Source organism: Petromyzon marinus, chromosome 20 (assembly GCF_048934315.1).
Source record: "Petromyzon marinus isolate PM22_M1 ecotype Great Lakes invasive population chromosome 20, UKy_Petmar_22M1.pri1.0, whole genome shotgun sequence".
NCBI lineage: Eukaryota > Metazoa > Chordata > Hyperoartia > Petromyzontiformes > Petromyzontidae > Petromyzon > Petromyzon marinus.
Genome location: NC_133686.1, coordinates 1,983,373 through 2,007,933, shown reverse-complemented (window position 1 = coordinate 2,007,933; position 24,561 = coordinate 1,983,373). Strand labels below are relative to the sequence as shown.

At 55.7% G+C, this 24,561-nt stretch overlaps 1 protein-coding gene across 2 annotated transcripts in view; it reads left to right on the top strand.

Moving 5' to 3' along the window:
* Positions 1–24,561, top strand: part of LOC116944243 (teashirt homolog 3-like) — a 140,040-nt gene that overhangs the window by 69,297 nt on the left and 46,182 nt on the right. The window contains exon 2 of one of the 2 annotated variants that reach the window (XM_076068237.1): positions 1,319–5,967. In XM_076068237.1, the coding sequence (XP_075924352.1) occupies positions 1,319–5,961 (4,643 nt within the window). In that variant the 3' untranslated portion in view covers positions 5,962–5,967. Of the gene's footprint in view, positions 1–1,318; positions 8,872–24,561 lie in introns of those variants that run through there. The other variant, XM_032957758.2, reaches the window with a different exon arrangement.

The window sequence follows — 24,561 nt, the reverse complement described above, 5'->3', positions numbered from 1 at the left end:
TGGGGGAGACAATGGGGAGGAGACAATGGGGGGGGGGGAGACAATGGAGGGGAGAGGGAGACGAGATGACGAGAAGGAATGGCAGATGAGAGGTAAATTGCGCCACGGTGGCAAGATGTTACGACCTTACCTGGTGTGGAGGAGCTCGTGGGTTCGATCACGACCCTGACGCGTGCTGTATATTTGGAGTTGGCATGTTCTCCCCGTGGTCGCGTGAATTTTCATCTCGGTCCTCCGGTTGTCCCTACCACATTTAGAATCAAGATGCGTTTCGAGTATTTGGCTGGTATACATTTCCACATGATAAGCCCACTTCGACAAGCTATCATTTTGTATCTAGATCGATTCTGAAAAAGAGCAATATAGCTCACTGGTGCCTTACCTCGTAAAAAATATATAATAATACTAAAGGATGAAGAAGGAGCGGAGGAACGGGAGCACGGGGGGTCAGGGGAGATGAGGAAAGGGAAATAAGAGAGGCTGCGTCAGGGCCTCCACGCTGCAGTGAGCGGTGTCTGTTTTCACAGTAGGTGGGGAGAGGGGAAGGGGTTCCGAGTGGGAGTGGCCAAGGACGTAGGTCACGTGCTTTATTTTGAGGCTTGAACTAATTTAGAAAGAGATGGAGATGTAATAGATGAGAGAGGAGGGATCCAGCGTGGTGAGTGGTGGGTGGATGTCCACGAACATAAGTCACGTGATTTACCGGAGGCTCGAGTTGATTTGGATGGCGATGTGGAGAAGACATCATCGCGTGTGCCATGACGCCCGAATGTGATGGTTCACCGCGGCGCGGGGTTTATGGGGAAACGAGAATCCCGGAAGGGGCTCAGTTTCCCACACCTCCGATAAGCATGGTTGGCTACGTACGATACGAAAGCAGTTCAACGTACATACGCACACATACATCACTGATGATGGGATCTTTTTTTTTGCAAAAGCGAATTGCCCCATGTTTGTTGTTGGGTGAGGCCATGCAAGTTGCTGGATGCCAACATTAATGACGAGAATTATGATATGTGTGTGCGTTGAAGAAGGCCCATTACGCGAAACGTTCTGTGATATATAATTTTCCCTATTAAGGCCACGCAGTATTGTTGACGAATGTGTAGAGTGCTTTTTATAGCTTTTTAAAGTTGTTGTTTTTTTTTAATTAATCATTGCACTGGTCACAAAGGCCTAAGTTTTACACTTGAAAAAGCTCACCATGCAACCGTCCCTCACTTTCCCTCTACCACCCAATTCTACCCCCCCCGTCATCCCCCCCCCCCGACCTTTCTTGCCTATTGCCCCCCCCACCCCCCACCTCTCTCCACCGCAGCTTACATCGATGACGACGAATTTGCGGAAGACTGCGCGCACGAGGAGGAGTCCGGAGAGGCGAGTGAAGATGATCCTCGGGTCCCGAGTCCTTCCCAGAGACTGGAGCAGCAGCAGCAGCAGCAGGAGCATGAACCTCTTTCACTCAGGGCGCTCACGCAGACAAGGGACAATCGATGTGTCAATGTCGACAGCAACGGGAACCACCACCGTGTCGAGGGCAGTGACGACGAGGGTGATAACAACAACGATGTTGGCGACGACGGCGGCGGTGGTGGCGACGCCGATGAAGGCATCAACAATCACAGCCACAACCACCACCAACATCACCACCGCCGCAGAAGCAGCAACAGCAGCAGCAACAGGATGAAGAACGGCATCACCAGCCAGCTGAACAACAGCGGCAGCAGCAACAATGCCAACGGTGGCAACGGCAATGGCATTGATGATGATGACGATGATGATGACGACGGCGGTGGTGGTGGCGGCGGTGAGATGGAGGAGGACGCGGAGGAGGAAGAGGAGGAGATGGCCGACGACGACGGCGACATTGACGACGATCACGGGGTTGCGCTGGAGAAGGAAGCGACTGCAGCGGCGGCGGCTGACAGCGGAGTTGGGGCCCCCCCGGCCAAGTCGGCCCCCCACTTCTGCTCGGGCAACAACAGCAACGGGCAGACGGACTCGGACAAGGCGGGCAGAAGACGCGCGGCGCAACAAGAGGAGGAGGCGGCGGCGACGACGACGAATGCGGACGAGGAGGAGGAGGACAAGAAGAAAGATCCCGTGTCTCCATCTGTGATCGAGGACAGCCTCTCGCAGATGAAAGCTGCCTATGCCAACTTCCTCTCGAGCTCCTATTGGTCCACGGTGGGTAGCTTCAGCTACGCTCAGCCCAACGGTGCCAGCGGAGGCGGCGGCGCGGGCGCCAACTTCGACTGGCACCGCGCGGCCGTGGCCAAGAGCCTGCGGCAGGCGACGTCCCCCTCGACGCCGTCGCCGCTGTGCGCGCAGGACCAGCAGTGCGGCCTCTTCAGCTCCGTGCAGCTCTACCGCCAGAGCAGCAAGCTGTACAGCCCCGTGTTCACGGGCGCCAGCAAGTTCCGCTGCCGTGACTGCAGCGCCGCGTACGACCGCCTCGTCGACCTCACGGTGCACATGAGCGAGACGGGCCACTACCGCGACGAGAGCATGCGCGCGGCAAACGGAGGCGCCGACAGCTCGGGCAACCGGCAGGCGTGGTCCAAGCCGCGCAAGCGCTCGCTCATGGAGATCGAGGGCAAGGAGGAGGCCCAGAAGGTGCTCCGCTGCCTTTGCTGCGGCCACGCGTTCGAGTCGCTGCAGGACCTCAGCGTGCACATGATCCGCACGAAGCACTACCAGAAGGTGCCCCTACGCGAGCCCATGGCGGCCCTCACCGCCAAGCCGTGCCACGCCGCCAAGAAGCGGCCGCACCTCGAGACGACGGCGGCGGTGGCGGCGGCCGCGGCGGCCGCGGCCGAGCGCGCGTGCAGCTCGCCCGAGTCGACGGTGAGTGACGCGGCCGCGACGCCGCCAGCCAATCAGCTGTCGGGCAATCACAAGGGGCAGGTGGCGGGTTCCAACTGCCCGGCTCGCTCCTCCTCTACCACCGCTAACACCACCACCACCACCTCCTCCTCCCATCACCACCATCACCAGAACGGCACCAGCTACTCGTGGCAGTTTGAGTCGCAGAAAGCGCACATCCTCAAGTGCATGGAGTGCGGCAGCTCACACGACACCCTGCAGCAGCTCACGGCTCACATGATGGCCACGGGCCACTTCATCAAGCTCACCGCGCCCGCCAACTCCTCCTCGTCCTCGTCGTCGTCGCTGCTGCTGGCGAGGAAAAGCAAGCAGGTGAACTTCGAGGCGCACGCGGCCGACGACAAGGTGCAGAGCGTGCACCTCGGAGCGACGAGCAAGCTCGGCGCCGTGCCTCCGCCAGCGGTCGCGGCGGTGAAGGTCGAGAGGCAGTCGACGAGGGACGGTGATCGCCACGCGGGCGCCGAGGGCAAGAAGGCGAACGTCAAGGACAAGAAGAGCGAGCAACGGGACAAGCGGGAGACCTCGCCGGCTGAGAAGGGAGTGACGGCGCCGTCGCCCGATTTGCCCAAACACCAGGAGGCGGACCTGCCCTCCCAGTTTGACTACCTGAAGGAGGAGGACCTCTCCGAGAGCTCCAAGGAGGGAGGCCTGGACATCCTCAAGTCCCTGGAGCACACGGTGGCGTCCATCATCAGCAAGGCGCAGAACGGCAGCGGGAGCTGGGGCGGCTACCCGAGCATTCACGCCGCGTACCAGCTGCCGGGCCACGCGGCGCGGCCCGTGCACACGCCGAGCGTCACCCCGAGCAAGCTCGTCCTACGCGACGACCTCGAACTCCAGCAGCAGCATCACCATCATCACCATCGGCAGCAGCCGTCGCCGCCACCGCCGCGCTCCCACGTGGAGTCGTCGTCGTCGTCGCCTTCTTCGTCGGCGGCGACGACTCCATCGCCGCCCGCGTCGCCGCACGGTGCCAAGGTGCCGCTGCTCGTGCCGTCGCCGCCCGTGCAGCCGCTGCCGAGCAACGTGCGCGCCATGGAGGAGCTCGTGCGCAAGATGACGGAGAAGGTGAACTCGTCCTCCGCCACCTCCTCGTCCTCCTCCCCCTTCTCCGCCGCGTCGTCAACGCGGACGACGAGGGACGCCTCGGAGTCGAAGGGCGCGCCGCCGAGGACCGCCGTCGTCGCCGGGAAGCGCGAGGCCCGAGACGACAAGGGTCACGCGGCCAGGGGCGCCGAGCTCTTCGGTGGCCGCGACGTCAAGTGGGACCTCGGCCAGGAACTTCGGAGGAAGGCGAGCCACGAAGCGAGGAGGGGGGTGGGCGCCAGGGATACCCGCGAGAGGCACGCTCGTGAGGCGCAGCGGCTTGGCGGTGCCGGTGGCGGCGGCGGCGGCGGGGAGCGACTACGAGCCGTGAAGGTGGAGAGGACGATCGAGGTGAAGGACGAGGCGACGCGCGGGGCTTCTCCTCCGGCCGGCGTGGAGGCGAGCGCCGTGTGCTTGAAGGTGGAGGGCGCGCAGGGCATGGGCCGCAGGGACGGAAGCTGCGCAGCGGTGGCGGCGGTGACGGCGGCGGCGGCAGCGGCGGCGGAGGCGGTGGTGGCAGCCGCGGGTGGCGCGAACAAAACGTACGAAGCCCGGAATGGCAAGAGCATGGATGAGAAGCCATTCTCCTCCTCTTCCTCCTCCTCCTCCTCGTCCTCCTGCACACCTCCCGGTTTCAGCAGCCTCTCCATCATCACTGAGCATCCGGGCGAGCCCTGTCTCGTGAACCCGCTGAGCGCGCTGCAGTCGGTCATGAACGCGCACCTCGGCAAAGCGGCCAAGCCTCTGTCGCCCGCTCTGCTCGACCCGCTCAGTAGGCTCCACCGCCTCGGCGGCGCCTCTCTCGACAGACCTCACTCGGCGGCGGCCACGGCGACGGCCCTCCCCGCGTCGCTCGGGCACGCCCGGCACGCCGACAGGGCCGCGGGCAGGGACGAGCGTGTGCCGGCCTTCGCGGCCCGCGGGGAGCCATCGAGCGACCAGCCCATGGACCTGACCAAGTCCAAACCGGCGTCGGCGGCCGCGGAGCGGTGCCGCGCGGGCGGCAGCGTCGCCGCGATGCCCCTGATGCTGGCGGCGTCGCCCGCCGGCGAGAACGCGCTCTCCGACATCTCGGACCTGGTGCGCAACCTCGCGGGGCGCCTCACGCCCAAGCCGCCCACCCCGTCGAGCACCACGTCGAGCGTGGCGGCCTCCGACAGGTCCGACGGCGGCGACGCCTGCGGAGGCACCCCAGACGAGGACGCGGCAGAGGCCGAGCGGGGCCCAATAGGAGGCGGGGCGGGGGGCTCGGCGGCCTCCGCGGCCGCGGCGGCGGCGGCGGCCGCCGACGTTTCGGGAAAGCAGCGTAAGGCCGGCCGCCAATCGGCGTGGAACCCGCGCCACCTCCTCCTGCTGCAGGCGCAGTTCGCCGCGAGCCTCCGACAGACCGCGGACGGCCGCTACGTCATCTCGGACCTCAGCCCGCAGGAGCGGCTGAACGTGGCGCGGGCCACGGGGCTATCGGCGAGCACCATAAGCCACTGGCTGGCCAACGTCAAGTACCAGCTGCGGCGCACGGGCGGCACGAAGTTCCTCAAGCACATGGACACGGGGCGGCCCGTGTTCTACTGCTGCGACTGCGCCATGCAGTTCCGCACGCCGCCCGCCTACGTTGGTCACGCCGAGGCGCACCTGGGCTTCGGTTTGCGCGACCTCAGCAAGGTGGCCGTGGTGGAGAGGACGGGCGTGGAGGGATTGGCGGTGGGTTCGCAGCAGGCCGTGTCTCCATCGCCGCCGCCGCCGCCGCAATCGGTCGCGGCGGTAGCGGTGGCAGCGGTGGCAGCAACAGCAGCAGCAGCAGCAGCCGCGCCTCGTGACGAGCCCGAGTGCGGAGCGCCGTGCCGGTGCCAGCTGTGCGGGAGAGCGTTCAGCAGCAGGCACGCGGTGAAGTTGCACCTCAGCAAGGCGCACTCCAAGTCCCCCGAGGACCACGTGATGTTTGTGAGCGACGTGGCTGCGGATCAGCCGGCGCCGCAACCGCAAGCTTAGGGCCTGGTAAGCAATGGCGATGATGACGATGGTGATGATGGCGAGGATGATGATGGTGAGGATGATGGTGATGATGTTGGTGAGGATGTTGAAGATGATGATGATGATGCCTCCACACACGGGGCAGATGAGTGAATGGGAGTGGGCGGTGAGGGGATGATGAGTGGTGTCCACTGGCTGAGGAATCTGCAGAGCGAACTCCACTCCTGGTTTTGCAGTCTCGGGTGATGGTGCGTGTGGCAGTGCATTGAGTTGAGAGACTGTGAACGCGATGGTAGTGGTGTCGTTATAAGCGCTGTTCCCGACGCATCCACAACACACACACGCACGCGTGCACGCGCGGGCTTTCTTTCATCTTTTGTACGGCTGCTGCTGATGTCGACGCAGGGCAAAGACTAGGATGTCACGTGCAGGTGGTTAAGCTCAGACAAGCGCGACATGAGCAGCAGAGTTGTACCGCTGTGATGTCTCCTTCGTATTTGTGGATCGGGCATTGCAATATGCGCATTTACATTATACATATTCGCAGTAATTCCTCGATATACGAAGCAGATGCATTCCTGGAGCTTATCATGCACGTATGAACGTCGTAAACTGTATCTAATAACGTATACTATTAGTTCTAGATATACTATTAGTACTATGTGGATGCGTTCCCAGCCTTCGTAACTTGCCATGTCATACTGTGAATAACGACAATTTATATCGAAAATAATATAATATTTTATATTGCACAGTGGGACCACTTTCGCCGATAAGACATCACCGGCGTGAGGGCCGCCACACATTTGAAACCATTGGGGGTTTGACAGCAGCACGACGATGAAGATGATGATGATGTGGGGTGTTCTCACTATTTGTGTACTGTCGGAGGCCGCACGTCACGCGGCAGCACTAAAGGTCACCAGCGGCCGTCAGTAGCCCACGAGCCATGCAATGAAGTCCATTGCCTTAATAGGTGCTCGATGGCAGCTCCAACGCAGGCACAGATACGTACATGCTTCACTCCCTGCGGTGCCACTAAAGCTCAACGCGTTCATCAAAAACACTGCACTCGAAGTAACAAAACTTATCCTTATTATAGGCGACGTTTCGGGAAATGGCCCTTCTTCATGGCACACATCATTGACACGGAACGTGTTGGATTTTTTTGCGGATGTTTTGTGGACTGTGCTTGTGCGCCACTGGCAACGCATCAGCATCACCAACATAACATGTTTAACAACAACACCAACACACAACAACACCAACAACAACAACACAACAACAACAACAACGGATCATCACAGACGCGGCCAAACGTGGAGTCGAGCCCAGGTCCGAATCTCACGGCTGCCGTCTCATCGCTCACAGCTCGAAGCGCTCAGTGACTCCCTCCCCACCACCCTGTGAAGCTCGGGACTCTCACCACGCCACAAAACCGGTCCTTCTCAAGGTCGACTCAGCCTCAAACGAGTCGCTGGTGCGACGTGTGAACATCGGGAGACAAAGGGACTCGGCCGGGCGTGGGTTCTACCCACCCAGCCCCCTCGTGTGCCGTGCCGGCCTTTCATAGGCGCTACTCGCTAACAGCACTTGCCCACAACAGTTTCTTAAGGCTATCGTGGTGGCGAAGGGGGGAATCTTTGTCTTTGTGCGGTGCAAGACCCACGCGGTTGATAGAAGCGCGCAATTGCACGTAAACACATTGCAGCCATTCATCACACAGCCCCCGCGCACAGCTCTGCTCCGTACACTTGTGAGTTGCTAGGACAATAAACGTGAGATCACATGGGCAATGTAAAATGCTCCTGCAGGCTGTAAAGCACTTATTTTCATATTGAATATTTTGTCCATGCCTATCATAAACAATTTAATACACATAATGCACGTGCTCTGTGTGTGTCTGTGTGCTCGCGCGTGTGTGCTCGTGTGCGTGTGTGTGTGGTGGGAGTTGGTGCTCGCTAACAACACTTGCCCCAACAGCCTGTTGAGGCTACACGCGGGATCGTTGTCTTTGTAGGGGAGGGGAGTTGTGGGGAGCGGTGGCGCAGTGGTTGTCGCGTACTGAACTCGGTCTTGGGAGTCCTCAGGTTAGCACCTGGTGCGGTGCGTCAACATCGCCACTGGGGAGACAAAGGCGGTCGGGCGTGGTGCTAGCCACCCACCCCCTCGTGGGTCGGCTTTCATTGGTCTTACTCGCTTACAGCACTTGCCCCAAAAGTTTGTTAAGGCTACACCCGGGGTCATTGCCTTCTGGGGAACGGTGGTGCACTGCTTAGCGTACTGCGCTACGAACCCGACGACCCGAGTGTTTATTTGCGCCGGTGCTGAGTTCATCACGAATTCGCCAACCGACGCATTGACCAGCGTGGTGAAGTATGGTAAAAACAACAGCTAAAAATAACTATGACCGACAGCACAGCCTGTGGAGGCCTTCATTCAGCAGTGGATTGACAACGGGCCGCACATTGTTTATAATTACAATGTATGCACGTCAATAATATGCCAGTTAATAATGTTCGTGTATAATAATAACAACCATGATGGCAATGCCCTCTTTAGTTCACCCAGGGAAGAATCTCGCTCAGCAGGGTCTCAACACTCTTTATCAGGAGGATCCTCCTGTCACACACGAAAAAAAACCCCCACCTTTATTGAGAGTTTTGGGGCATCTCGTGAGCAGTCAACTGGAGGAGCCGGAGGGAACCCCAGCGACACGCACGCGTTGCACGAGAGGGGATAACACATTACAGGACTCAAAACTCCGCACAGATAGTATCCACGAATCCTTCCCTTTACCGGCAACTCCACCAGGCCACCTTCCTCACATTATTAAACGCGCTGGTGGAGACGGGGCTTGATTTTTTTTTTTAAAGACATTCAATTCGATGATGGATCGTTTTTTATGAGTGGAAGGTATCGCTTTGGTTGAGGGAGGGGGAAGGGAGATATTTGGGGGGTGGGGGAGAGAAGGGAGCCGGGGGGAGGAGCTGGGGGTTTTGTATTGTTGGGGGGAGGGGGATTGGGGGGTGGGACAATCCGGCATCCTTAACAATACCGAGCATGACCAAACAAAACACCACCGAGTGAGATGGAGAGAGAGAGAACGGATGAATGAATCGTAAGGTCTGCTCCCCCCCCCCCGGCCACTCTCACTACTACATATCTAACAAAGACAAAGAGCCCCCGTATAGCCTTCACATACTGTTGGGGCAAGTACTGTTAGCGAGCACATATGAAGGCAGGCACAGCACGCAAGGAGGTAAGGGGGAGGGGGTGGCCAGCATCACGCCCGGCCGCCTTTGTTTCCCCAGGACGATGTTTACAAACCATACCAGCTACTCATTTGTGGTTAAGACTACCTAGGTGGGGCCCAGGACCGGTTCAGATAATATTATCTTATATTTATATCGGCACCCCCCCCCCCATCTCACGCACCGCGATGGGGGGGGCGGGGCAGGGCGAGGGTGGGTCTCTGCGTGTAGACGTCACTAAGCAGATGCACGCGGTGGTCAAATTCAATTGACGAACGCAAGCGTCCAACGGAGACGAGACGCAGACACAGAGGGCGCTTATCTTGTAAGCGAAACACCTCGGCTGCGTGTCGCTGTGTGTGTGTGTGTGGGTCCGTCTGCGTGTCTGTCGGCTCGGGGAGCGGTAGAGTAGCGGTTAGCGCTACGCTGCACTACGAACCTGGCGACCAGAGTTCGATTCCCGCTCACGGCAAACACCAGTGACGATTATCTGAAGCGCTCTTGGGCCTCCCCTAGGTCGACTCAGCCTCAAATGAGTACCCGGTGCGGTGTGTACACATCGCCACTGGGGATACAAAGGCGGCCGGGCGTAGTGCTGCTCACCCACCCCCTCGCGTGCCGTGCCGGCCTTCATAGATGCTCGCTAACAGCACTTGCCCCAACAGTCTGTTCTGGCTACACGGTGGATCTTTGTCGTTGCGTGTGTCCCCGTCTGCTTGTCTGTCAGCTCGTGTGCCTGTCTGCCTCGTGGAATGGTTTCTCTGTCTGTCTGTCTGTGTCTGGTACTCCGTCTGTCAGTCAGACAGCCTGCATGCACGCAACGCACGGCGGTCAGTCAGGCGGCCAGACAGAGAGATAGCCGTCTGTGTCACGCGCAAAAGACAAAGGTCCCCCGTCTAGCCTCGCGATCGCGACCCCTCCCATCCCCCTGTACCGTGGGGTCGCGCGGACGCACGCGCATGACCCCGTCGCTGCTTTCCCCCACGGCTCCGTTCAAAACTCCGCTCCGCGTCTTCCGCAGCGAGAGAGACAAACGCGATGCCCGCGGCGACCCAGGGCTGTTAACACCTTCCGCGGAGAAGAGGGGGCACAACGGGGGGTCCCTGACAGCTTTAACGAAGCTCCCCCCCCAGCTCTCCCTCACCACCACCCCTCCTCCTCCTCCCCCGCCTTCCGACTCTCCCCGTCCGCTCACGCGCCGCTCTCTCGCCAGGATTAAATTTCACCCCCCCACCACCACCACCATCACCTATCTCCCCACTCCACCTCCCCCCACCTAACCGCCCCTCACCAACCACTACGCCTCTCTCACCCTCCCCAACCACAACACACGCACGCCCATTACCGCTACACGGCGCCTATAAAAATAACAGCGTTGACGAACGTGCAATTCGTCTAATTTACGGGCGAAGCTTGCGGGGAAGATACAAAAGATGAAAATCTTAAATGCGAGGGACTTGCTCGGGCTGGCTCGGAGGAGGGAATCGATGCGACTGGAGTGAGTTAATGAGCTACGGCCTCGGGGAGACGGAACGCGCTCCGCAGGGGAGCACGCACCCATGATGGAGATTTCGGAGCGAGGATTGTTTTGTTTTAATGTATTGTCATGATCGGACCCAGTTTTACAGCTGGCGGTGTGTGAGAGGAGGGGCGGGGTATGATGGGGGGAGAAAGGAGGGGTGGGGGGGAGATGCGTTTATTGTTTGCGAGATGGGAAGTCTGGTGGTGCTGGTGGTGATGGTGATTGTTTTACTGAAATCTCTGCTAGTATCTGGTCTGTACACATCTTTGTCTCTCTCTCTGAGTGTGCGGATGTTGAACTTTTTTCTGCGCCGCACGTTGACTATCGTGCGAATCGGAGGTGCGGGGGAAGGACAACATACTAAACACTAAAAAATGTGTTCTCTCTGTTAGGTTGTTGACTCCTTTGTTTGTCAAATCCACTGCTGGATTATAATTGTATATACGTTTGCGGGTCTCTATATGAGCCCAGGATGGGCTTCTCTCACTCTCTCTCTCTCGCTATCTGTCTCTTTCTCTGTGAGTCACTCGTGACTGGTTGAGAAGAGTCCACTCATTCAACAGCAAAATCCGTGTTAAACTGCGGTTGAATCCCGGATTCAAACCCGGGCTCTTCCAGCTGTCGTGAGGGGTGACTCCGTGTCAGTGCCGGACTAAGCTAGTGCGGGGCCTGTAGTATGATGTTATAAAGGGGCCCGAAATTAAAAAAAACACGTAAAAATTAAAACACCACTTTTTTTACTTGCATAGTAAAGTAATTGTATTTTTTCATTTGCTATACAGCCAGATAATACGACAAATCGCTAACCTTAAACACCCAGTCGTTCATAAAAGTTGAAGGCGGTATAGTACTGTAGTAATAGAGCAAATGCAGACTCACTGAACCGGAATTGATAGCTTAAAAGCATTTAGCGCGGGGCCCTTGAAAGTGCGGAGCCGGTAGCTACTATATATGTAGTAGCTACTACATATGTAGTAGCATAAGTACTGTAGCTACTTTGCTACTAAAATTATAATCCAGCACTGCTCGCTGTATCCAATCATTGGCCGCTAAAGCCAGCCAGCCAGTCAGCGGCCTCTTCACGGCGAAATTAAATGAAGCAAACATAACGTTCAAGTTGGTTGTGTGTTTAACCAGGTGATTACTCAAGAGCCTCTTGTGCTGTTCGATCTTGGGGGTTGTTCTCTGGTCAAACACCGGTTGGTGAGACAAGGCTATCGAGAAGGCTGCTGTCGCTCTGCTGTAGGCAAATCGGTTTCCAAGACAATGCATATACAGTGAGGGAAAAAAAGTATTTGATCCCCTGCTGATTTTGTACGTTTGTCCACTGACAAAAAAATGATCAGTCCATAATTTTAATGGTAGGTTTATTTGAACAGTGAGAGACAGAATAACAACAACAAAATCCAGAAAAACGCATGTCAAAAATGTTATAATGAGGGAAAAAGTATTTTACCCCCTCTCAATCAGAAAGATTTCTGGCTCCCAGGTGTATTTTATACAGGTAACGAGTTGAGATTAGGAGCACACTCTTAAAGGGAGTGCTCCTAATCTCAGCTTGTTACCTGTATAAAAGACACCTGTCCACAGAAGCAATCAATCAATCAGATTCCAAACTCTCCACCATGGCCAAGACCAAAGAGCTCTCCAAGGATGTCAGGGACAAGATTGTAGACCTACACAAGGCTGGAATGGGCTACAAGACCATTGCCAAGCAGCTTGGTGAGAAGGTGACAACAATTGGTGCGATTATTCGCAAATGGAAAAAACACAAAAGAACTGTCAATCTCCCTCGGCCTGGGGCTCCATGCAAGATCTCACCTCGTGGAGTTGCAATGATAATGAGAACGGTGAGGAATCAGCCCAGAACTACACGGTAAGATATTGTCAATGATCTCAAGGCAGCTGGGACCATAGTCACCAAGAAAACAATTGGTAACACACTACGCCGTGAAGGACTGAAATCCTGCAGCGCCCACAAGGTTCCCCTGCTCAAGAAATCACATATACATGCCCGTCTGAAGTTTGCCAATGAACATCTGAATGATTCAGAGGACAACTGGGTGAAAGTGTTGTGGTCAGATGAGACCAAAATGGAGCTCTTTGGCATCAACTCAACTCGCCGTGTTTGGAGGAGGAGGAATGCTGCCTATGACTCCAAGAACACCATCCCCACCGTCAAACATGGGGGTGGAAACATTATGCTTTGGGGGTGTTTTTCTGCTAAGGGGACAGGACAACTTCACCGCATCAAATGGGTCGTGGATGGGTTTTCCAGCATGACAATGACCCAAAACACACGGCCAAGGCAACAAAGGAGTGGCTCAAAAAGAAGCACATTAAGGTCTTGGAGTGGCCTAGCCATTCTCCAGACCTTAATCCCATAGAAAATCTGTTGAGGGAGCTGAAGGTTCGAGTTGCCAAACGTCAGCCTCGAAACCTTAATGACTTGGAGAAGATCTGCAAGGAGGAGTGGGACAAAATCCCTCCTGAGATGTGTGCAAACCTGGTGGCGAACTGCAAGAAACGTCTGACCTCTGTGATTGCCAACAAGGGTTTTGCCACCAAGTACTAAGTCATGTTTTGCAGAGGGGTCAAATACTTATTGCCCTCATTAAAATTCAAATCAATTGATAACATTTTTGACATGCGTTTTTCTGGATTTTGTTGTTGTTATTCTGTCTCTCACTGTTCAAATACACCTATCATTAAAATTATAGACTGATCATTTATTTGTCAGTGGGCAAACGTACAAAATCAGCAGGGGATCAAATACTTTTTTTCCCTCACTGTACTATCAGAGCACGTCTGTTTGCATGTTTGTCACAAGTACGTGCGGTTAATGCAGACGTGATTCCTTGCACAATGCATCTATTTAGGGTTTGAATATCTTAACACGACTCCTGTTTTAGTGTCAGAAAGGATGACCACCTATACTTATTGTTTCATTGTTTTGACCTGGCAAAAAGGTCCCGTAGATATAGTCTCGTTTGCCAAAAGCGGCCTGCGATAACCAGAGCTCTCTTGACTGTACCAGCGTATGCAGCTTAATAAAATAGGGTTTAGTTCATCAGCCTATTGGCCTTGCACGCCACGACTATCTCAGCTGTCTATCTGCATGTCTGTGTCTACAGGCCATTTGGCTTTACCTGCCCCCAACGTCTGTGGGTTAATGTTGTTGAGATTGTTGCTGTTGTTTTTGTTTGTCTGTTTATCTTATTCACGTGGAGAGTTTCAAACCGCGCTGTTCCCATCTGTGATTCGTGGAGAGAGAGATTATTTTTTTTAGTTTAACACGTAGGTGGACTTCTCCACAAATCTGGCTGTCACCTTATGAAGCTGGTTGTAATTACTGGCGAAACGTCGTACTCAGATTGTAAATGTTGTGGCTTGGCTCTCTAACACACCGGTGTGCTGTACTAGTGACGAATTGGCACGTTCTGTTTACGTGACAACCCTTACCAGTTAGCTGTGTCGGGTGGTGGCGGGTTTAACAACACATTTATATATTTACGCGATCTAACCCAAAACAACCTGTATAATTGATGTTTGTTTAGTTTTAGAGATACAGAGAAACGCACCGACACAGCGAGACACACAGAGACACCGCGAGATACACAGAGACACAGAGAGACACACAGAGACACAGAGAGACACACAAAGACACAGAGAGACACACCGATACAGAGCAACACAGCGAGACACACAGAGACACAGCGAGACACGGAGAGACAGAGACACGGAGAGACAGAGACACAGAAAGACAGACACAGAGAGACCTACAGAGACACGGAGGGACAGAGACACAGAGAGACAGGGACACGGAGAGACAGAGACACAGAGAGACAGAGACACAGCGAGACACAGCGAGACACAGACAGACAGAGACACGGAGAGACAGAGACACAGAAAGACAGACACAGAGAGACATACAGAGACACGGAGGGACAGAGACACAGAGAGACAGGGACACGGAGAGACACAGCGAGACACAGAGAGACAGAGACACGGAGAGACAGAGACACAGAAATACAGACACAGAGAGATATACAGAGACACGGAGGGACAGAGACACAGAGAGACAGGGACACGGAGAGACACAGAGAGACAGAGACACAGAGAGTCAGAGGCACAGAGAGACACAGCGAGACACAGAGAGACAGAGACACGGAGGGACAGAGACACAGAGAGACAGAGACACAGAGAGACAGAGACACAGAGAGACACCGACATAGCAAGGCACAGACACGGAGAATTACCCTAACCTAACCCCTACCACCAGCACCGCACTCTCCTCTGCCCCCCCCCCCTTCACCCCCCCTCCTTAGCCCTCGTCTCTCTCCCGCCGCGACAAGTTATCGGCAGGGCTGCCGCGTGGCCCCTCTCTAAATGAACACGTCTCTGCCACGAACTCGCTCATCCCCGTCCTGAGACAGGGGAAAGGGAGAGTGACGGCAGACGTCGCGCGGGGCGCTGCGGCTGCGCTGGACGCTGCCGTGAGGATGGGGAGGCGCGCGCGCGCGTGAATCAGAATTTGTGTTGATAACGGCTTGGAGGAATCCGATGAGCTATGAAGTTTATTTTTATTTTTATTTTTTTTCACGGATTTTCCCGTAGGAGCGCGGGATCAGAACGTTGCGACAATAAACGGTACAGAAAAAAAAGACGATAGTGTAGGAAAGGTAAACACATCGCTTAAACAAATGTATACAAAATAAAACTAAGCTATGTTTATCTTACCAGCTGTAGCTTACTGATCTCTTATGTTATTTTTCAGAAACCACCTTGCCACAAGTGATAGCTAAACACACGTGTGTGGCGGAGCGGTGGCGCAGTGGTTAGCGGCACCCGAAGGGTGGGTGACCCGCAACACGCTCGGCCGCCTTTGTCTCCCCAGTGCTATTGTTTACACACTCCACCAAGTACCCACTTAAGTCTGAGCCGACCTCGGGGAGGCCCGGGACCTCTTCAGAGCTTGGTCACTGTCCGTGGCCATTAGCGAGGAATTGAACTCGGGTCGCCGGCTTCGTAGCGCAGCGCGGTGCTGGCCACCCACCCCCTCGTGTGCCGTGCCGGCCTTCGTAGGTGCCACTCGCTAACAGCACTTGCCCCTACAGTCTGTTGAGGCTACACGGGGGATCTTTGTTGTTTGGCGAAGTAAAGAGCACTTGCTCGGGCTAGCACGACGCACGAGATGATGATGATGATGATGATGGGCACGATGATGATGATGATGATTACGATGATGACCATGGTGATCATTTGACAAATATCGATCATCAGGATGACGGCCATGATAATGAGGTTAATGAAACCGATTATGATAATGATGCCGATAATGACCACGATAATGATTATGACAATGATGATGATCACGATAATGATGATAATCATGATGACGATGATGAAAATAATGATTACCATCATGACCACGATCATCATTTGACAATGATTAATAATCAGGATGACCGCGATGATGTCTATGATGATTATCCTTGATGACGACGCTCACGATGATAACGACGCTCAGGAGGATATTGACAATGACGACCACGACGATGACGGCAATGGTGATGATGATGATGCACACACTCAGCAGGTGCCACCCAATGCCCGTGCCCCCCTCCCTTGCCCCCCTGTGTATCCGGTGGTTGCGTCGTGAATGTTGCTCGGACAATCACGCGCGGGCACGCGCGGCGCGCGCGACCTTGACTCTTGCCGCAGTGGGCGCGGCGCGTGCGTCTGTGTGTCAGTGCGTGAGCACGTGTGTCTGTATGCATGCATGTGTGTGTGTGTCCGTGTGTATGTTACATATGTGTTTGTGCGTGTGTACATGCACGTAGCGTTTGTGCGTGTGTGTATGAGTCTGTCTGTCTCTGCGTGTGCGTGAGCTGGCGCTTGTGTGTATGCATGCCTGTGTGTGCGTCTCTATGCATGCAAGTGTGCGCGTGTTTGTACGTGCCCTGGTGTATGTACATACGCAAGCGTTTGCAAGTGTGTTTCTACGTGTGTGTGTGTGTGTGCGCGCGCATGTGTGTCTGTCCGCGTGTACGTGCGTGCGTGACTGTACGTCCTGCCTGTGCGTACGTGTGTGAGCGTGTATGTGTATATGTGTGTGAGTGTGTATGTGTGTGAGTGTGTATGTGTGCGTGCTTATTTGTGCGTGTACGACTGTGTGTGTATGTCCATGTGTGTACGAGTGTGTATGCTCGTGTGTGTGTGTCTTTGTTTTGTCTTTGTGCGCGTGCGTGTGCTTGCGTGTGTATGTGCGTGCGTTTGTGTATGTGTGCATGTCCCTGTGTGAATGTTCATGCGCGTGTGTACACGTGCGTGCGTGTGTACATGTATGTGTGTGTATGTGCGTGTGTGTACACGTGCGTGTGTGTACACGTGCGTGTTAATGTGTACGTGCGTGTGTGTGTACACGTGTGTTTGTGTGTACACGTGCGTATGTGTGTACACGTGCGTGTGTGTGCACGTGTGCGTGTGTGTGTACAAGTGTGTGTACACGTGCGCGTGTGTGTGTACACTCCGAATCAGTCGAGCGGCAATATCTTTTCATCGGTTACGTAACGCTGTGTGGAAGCTACCTGGTCTGTCGCTCCGCACTAAGCTTCAGGTCTTCTCGGCCACGGTCATTCCCTCCCTTATCTACGGTTGCGAAACGTGGACTCCCCTAATGGAACATCTTCGCCGGTTAGAAACATTTAGGCTAGCCTGCCTACGATCCATCCTGGGTTTAAGCAGGCTGGATTGTGTGAGGAGCTCACAAATCTTTGAAAGATCTGGGCAAGGTCCCATCGGTGAGCTCCTCCGGCAGGCAAGGCTGCGTTGGCTGGGTCATGTAGCCCGCATGCCCAGCCACCACATGCCGAAACATCTTTTGTTCGGCCGGATCGAGGGGGCTAAACGGGCGCGGCACGGGCTATAGAAGAGATGGAGTGATGTGGTACAGGAGGACGTGGAGTTGAGTGGACTTGCCGATGACTGGTACCAGCGGTGTCAAGATCGGCCTCTGTGTAGGAGGCTCGTCAAGGACGCTTCTGGGCAGTTGGAGGCAGTCGCCCTCCAACAACAACGGAGGGCGGAGGAGCGACGCTCAAAACAACGAGCGGAGCGCCGGGTGGCTAAAGCAAAGCAGGTTGGCACAGTAGAGGGCACAGGTGGTGCATCAGCCAGTCATCTTAGTCAGTCGACCCGTGGCACCTGGGTCTGCCCCGTGACCTCCTGCCAGCGGGCGTTCGACACTTCACGTGGCCTCAAGGTGCACATGGCCTGGCACAAGCGTCGTGGTGACGTCACCGCCACTTAGTGGCGAATGGCGGTTGTTATTGTACGTGCGTGTGTGTACACGTGCGTGTGTGTACACGTGTGTGTGCACACGTGTGTGTGCGTGCGTGCGCCGAGGGTCGTAGGGCCGTGTCGGGTTACACATCATTACGCGCCCGTAACCGCCACTCGTTTGCGCGCGACAGGCGGGCACTGTAAAAGTGTCCGTCCCGTGACAGCCGTCGGGCCTCGCTCGAACTTTTATTGGCGGCGGACGACGGATAAGCGGAGGGGAGCGCGCGCCCAATGCGCCCCCCCTCACCTCATCCGCCCCCACCTCACCGTCCCCCCCACCTCACCCCCCACCTCCCCTCCCACTGCCACCCTCCTTTCCGCCCCCGCCCCCCACTACACGACTGCCCGGACGGACGAGACGCGTAGCAGCCGCGTGGCGCCGGTTGTTAAAGGTGGGGAGGGAATGGTGGGGGGGGTGGGGGCAGGTGAGGGTGGGGGTGGTTGAGGGGTGGGTCGGGGGGTTTCGGGGTGGGTGGGGGGTTCCGCTATGTGCCACAAAGCGGTAGTCGAGCGGTTCGCGCGCTGCACTGCGAACCCGGAGGACCCGAGTTCGATTCCCGCTCACGGCCACCAACGGCACTGAAGACGATCTGAACCGGTCCTGGGCCTCCGCTAGGTGGACTCAACCTCAAAATGAGTACCTGGTGCCATGGGTAAACATCGCCACTTGCGAGACAAAGGCGGCTGGGCGTTGTGCTTGCCACCCACCCCCTCGTGTGCGTTGCCGGCCTTCAGAGGTGCTACTCGCTTTTCGCACTCGCCCCAATTGTCTGTGTATTCCGGTTTCTTTCTACGTGTATAAACTGGGCCTACCCTAGGTTAACTCGGCCTCAAATGGGTACCTATTTTGGTTTGCAAATATCGCCACTGGCGAGAAAAAAAGCCGCGCATCTCAATATAGGAGCCCAGAGCTTGGGAAATTGCTGGCGTCGGTCTTTCGAAGACGCATTATCGCCATATCTTTTGTTCCTCGTGCCTTGGAAGCATTCTCTTTGAGAATCATTCTTGATCTCTTTCTAAGATTCGTTCTCTTTTTCTCTCTCTCTCCCTGAGTCATTCACTCTCTGAGAATAATTCTCTCCGAAGATAATTCTCTATCTTTGAGAGTGAACGTCAACTCTGAAATCGCGTTAGAAACCTCACGTTTCTTATTAAATTACCACGATTATACAAGGCTGCCCAAACTCTTCTAATGAAACAGGACGATTATCACGTTGATTCATGTCACTCTTTCTGACCTGTGGCGAAGAGAGTGACGGGTATTCAAGCTCTCGCTCACGGTATACATCTCCGAGATTGAATGAATAAAAACAGTTTTTATTTTAAAAGGATGCACAAACACTACAATAATATCATCACCATCATCACCACCATCATCGTTGTCGTCTTTTGATTACGATGACCAATTATTGTTTTTGTTAAAGCCATCGCAGGTGCAAAAACAATGGGTCAGAGAAGTCGAACATTGGGATCCAGACGTCGCGGTGGCATCCTCGCCGGATGTGGAATGCTCGCGCGTGATTTTTTTTATATTTTGCCAGCAGAGAGCGTTTCTCATCGCCTTTGGTAAAAATAACCCGGACCCAATTGGACCGAAGGTGCAAAGTAAAAATGAAACACCTTTTCTCCTCTTCTCTTCCTTCTTCTTCTTCGTCTTCCCGAGTCCCACCGATGTATAAATGTTTTATTATTATTTTTACCGCGGCTAATTATTGCCAAGATGCCGCTATTGACGTCGTCCAGCAATGCATGAATTGCGTTGCATTTTCCGAAAGTACATCGTTTTGGGGGGGGGGGAGTTATTTTATTTTGTCATCATCCGTTTAGAAAGAAAGAAATATTCAACAAAAAATGTGTCCACGACGCCAACTGAATAGGGGACGTCGCTTTCACGTTTTGCCTTCACAGCTGCGCGCGCGAGCGCCTCTGCACGATGAGAAACAATGGAGGGCCCGAGGAGCGGTGGCGCAGCGATTAGCGCGCTGTGCTACGAACCCCGTTGGGCCACGGAGTAACATTGGCGTTCAGATTGCGATTCGGCGGCCGTCTGGAACGCTCTTCACTTCCGATATTAGAAAGCCACAGGACACGTTTGCTACTTTAAATCATCTAGGTTGAAAACTCATTTCTTTAGAAATCCTTTGTTGCGATTGGTTTGTTCTCCTTCCCCCGCACCTCCGATGAGTACGGTTGGCTACGTACGGTGCAAACGAAGCGTAACATACACACGCACCATGCGCTAGAACGTAACGACAAACACTCACTCGAGCGCAGTTCACTCTCACTCTTCGTCTATCACCCGCTACCCCCCCACCATCCCTCCAACATCTCACCACCCCTCCCCCCACACTCCATACCCCCTCCCAGATCCTACAGGGGGCGGCGGCGGCGGCGGGGGGGAGGGCTGCGGGTTGCTCGTGAGAACCTTTACAGGGCACTAAGCGCTCGTCTCGGGAACTCATGGGGATGGGAGCGCGCGGATAAAGCGCGCGGCGCGACTCTTCATCCCGCGCCATTAGAGGCGCAACGGACGGTTCCGGAACCCCCCGCCCCCTGCTTCCCCCGCCCCGCCCCCCACCAACCTTTCCCTCCCAACACAATCTCTGATAGCGATCACTCATTATGATTTATGGGCGCGCAAGGCACGCTCACTAATTAGCTTGCGAGTGGCGCGGCCGCGTGACTGACAAGCGATTACGGCTTATGTAATGTCTCAGAAATAGCCACTCCGAAATGGCACCGACAATTACTGAGGTTAGATAGCCCCCCCCCCCACTTAAGCCCCCCCCGTCCACCCAAGATCATCCTTACCCCCCCCCCCACCAAATCGCCTGCCCCCCTTCCTGCCTTCAACAACAAAGGACCCCCTCTCTCAGTTCTCTAATCCCCCCCACGCCGTGTTCCACCACCCTGACCCTATCTGACCCCCCCCCCCCCGCCAGAGAGATGCACCCACGATTTCACGGTGAGCGCACCGCGATAACAATGGAGAGAGTCGAAGATTCCATCCGATTCGAGTCCATCTTCCGGTGCGATAGTTTAAACAATGGGCAAGCCATTTCAATTCCCCCCTCTCCCTCACCTCCCCGACCTCCCCCCCCCCCCGCCGCCCTTCTCCACCTCCACCGAATCACGCAGCAAGTCGACCGGTAGGGCGACGTGTGGGTCGCCTCGGGAGGGAGGAGGTTGGTCGAAATACCTCCTCGGGAAACCTTTTTTACATCACCTTTCTTCACTCATTTTCAGTGGGGGGGGGGGGGGGGTCACGTTCGTCGACACGACATCATCAGCAGTGCGAGGGCCGCCACGCGATTGAAACCATTGGGGGTTTAGCAGCAGCACGAAGATGATGATCATGGGGGGGGGGGGTTGGGGGGGGGTGTTCACTTTGTGGATTGTCGGGGACCGCACGTCAGGGGCTGCACTGAAGACCACCAGGGGCTGTCAGTGGCCCGCGGACCTTGCCAATGTAGAACGCCGCTTTAAGTGCTCGCCGGGGCTGCACGTTTGCCAACTGCAAAGCAGCCAGCAACCTCTGAGCAATTCACTCGGATCGTGGCCGTATGTCAGAAGCTAAGCAGTGGTTGAGCCTGGATAGTACTTGGATGGGTGACCTACCGTGCATAACAGGTGTTATAGGCTGCTGCGGGGAGGAGGGGGTGGGGTCAGCAAGAATTCAGCTCCTGCGTCTACGGCTCCTCGCCTTCACCGACCCGCACTGACCAGCGTGGTGAAGTATGGTCGTGTATATTATCATCCCTCGCCGCTGTCGGTGTGGTGGGGAGGTGGGATGTTGGGGGGGGGGGGGCAAAGGGGGAGAGGAAATATTTTCCGGAGCTCAGTCATGGGCAGCTCCCGCTGGAATCGAGAGGCAGCAGCAGCAGCAGCGGTAGCAGCTGTAACGCCGCCCTAACACGACAGCCCCCGCGTGCGCACACGAACGCACGTGCACGCGAATTTGTGGCACTAATTAAAAGGTGGGGGGACGGAATTAGTGGGGGGCGCGGAGTGGGTTGGAGGGGATATTCACTTGTATGTGTAGCTGCAAACACGAATCACACACACACACAAATACAAAGATCCCCCGTATAGCTCTCTGCAGACGGTTGGGACAAGTGCTGTTAGCGAGCGCCAATAAAAGCCGGCACGGGCGACCGCCTTTGTCTCCCCAGTAGCGATGTTTACACATCGTACCAGGTAATCATTTGAGGCTTAGATGACCTAGGGAAGGCCGAGGACCGGTTCAAATAATCGTCACTGGTGTTGGTGGCCGTGAGCGGGAATCGAACTCGGGTCGCCGGTTTCTCGGGGCAGCGCGCGAGTCACTGCGCTACCGCTTCTCACGCGCACGCGAAAGATCCCCCAATAGCCTCAACAAACGTGTGGGGGGCGAGTGACGTTAACGAGCAGCTATGGAGGCCAACACGTGTGGCCCAGTGGTAACAACCACCTGTTTCCTTCTTGCACCTTGATGACCTGGTCAAGGGGCACGAGCAATCACGCGAACTCCCACTCATCCTCGCAACGTCAGCGGCGTCTGGCTCGGCCATCGAACAAAGACGGTCAACGCATCGCGTGTGGCTTTCAGATGCGCTTCTGCTCTTTCCTTCCGATACATTATTGGAGCTGTGCACTTGTAAATCGTCTAGGTTGGAAGCTAATTTCTTTAGATCTAATTTTTGTGGTTAGGTTGTTGTCCTTCCCCCCTCCCCCCCCCGCACCTCCGATTAGCTACTGTTGGCTACGTACGGTGCGAAATAAGTTCAAAATACACAGGAACCACGATGGAGGCTGGGCCGGGGGTGAGTGGCGTCAGTATGGAGGGTGGGGGAGCGGTGGGGCGAGTGGTTAGCTCGCTATGCTACGAACCCGGCGACCCGAGTTTGATTCCCGCTCACGGCCAAGGCAATTGACGATTACCTGAACCGTTCCTGGGCCTCCCCTAGCTCGACTTAGCCTCAAATAAGTACGCAGTGCGGTGTGTAACCATCGCTGTTGGGGAGACAAAGGCGGCCAGGCGTGGTACTGGCCACCCACCACCTCGTGGCTTTCATAGGTAACGACTTGCAAACAGCACTTGTCCCTAAAGTCCATCAAGGCTATACCGGGGGATCTTTGCCTTTGGTTAATCTCCTGCCACCCACGATACAGGATGGGGCTATGGGACATCATGACCCCCCCACCCACCCTCCCCATCATCTCTGCATGAGTACCTCTGATGATATTGCCGTGGTCCTTTGCAAAGTAGCACCTCCGATTGGCTACGTACGGTACGAAAGAAGTTCAACATACATTTGGGGGGGGGGAGAGGGGGGCTTACCAGCTCTTCGCTCCAGACCAGAGCCCCCGTTAACCACGGCGGTGTTGGTGGTGGTGGTAGCTGCGAGCGAGCCACGAGGGTAATGAGGCGACTAATGTCAGCCCCTTTCCCCCAATGCTCACACCACAGTGTTACCATCTGCCACGGCGAAGAGGTGGGGGGTTTGGTTTCTTGTTTTTTTGCCAGACACGCGCGCACATGCACCGCGCGGGCACTGCACACCACACCACGCAGTTGCACGCACAAACGCGCAGCTTCTCTTACACAAACACCAACAACAACAACAAACCACCATAGAACAACATCCCCCGTTCGCCACTAAGTGGTGGTGATGTCAGCGATTGATGTCACGGGCTATAGGTGCAGTTTGAGACCACGTGAAGTGTCGAAGGCCTCGCATGCACACGCACACCCACACACCAACGCACACGGAGACACACACGGACACGCACCCATACCTCACACGCAAACAGACATGCACACACAAAAGACAAAGAGCCCCCGTATAGCGTCAACATACTGTTCGCTCGGCCGCCTTCATCTCCTCTGTGGCGATGTTTTCACACCGCGTCAAGTACTCATTTGAGGCTGAGTCGACCTACGTGAGGCCCAGGACCGGTTCAGATAATCGTCACCGGTGTTGGCCTTGAGCGGGAATCGAACTCGGGTGGCCGGGTCGTAGCGCAGCGCGCTAACCGCTACACCACCGCTCCCACCATAAATCCATACACACAAAGACAAAGATCCGCCGTATAGCCTTAACATAACTTCGGGGGCAAGTGAGCACAAACACGGCACGGACAATGGGGGTGGGCGTCCAGCAACTACCCCCGGCCACCTTTGTTTCCCCAGTGCTGATGTTTACTCCACACCAACCCAACGCACACGCGTTCACACGCGCACACGCACACACACACACACGCGCACGCACACACACACGCGTGCGCACACACACACGCGCGCACACACACATGCACACACAAGCGCACGCACGCGCACACACACACACGCACACATACACAACAACAACCGCCATTCGCCACTAAGTGGCGGTGACGTCACCACGACGCTTGTGCCAGGCCATGTGCACCTTGAGGCCACGTGAAGTGTCGAACGCCCGCTGGCAGGTCACGGGTTGACCCTAGTGCCACGGGTCGACTGACTAAGATGACTGGCTG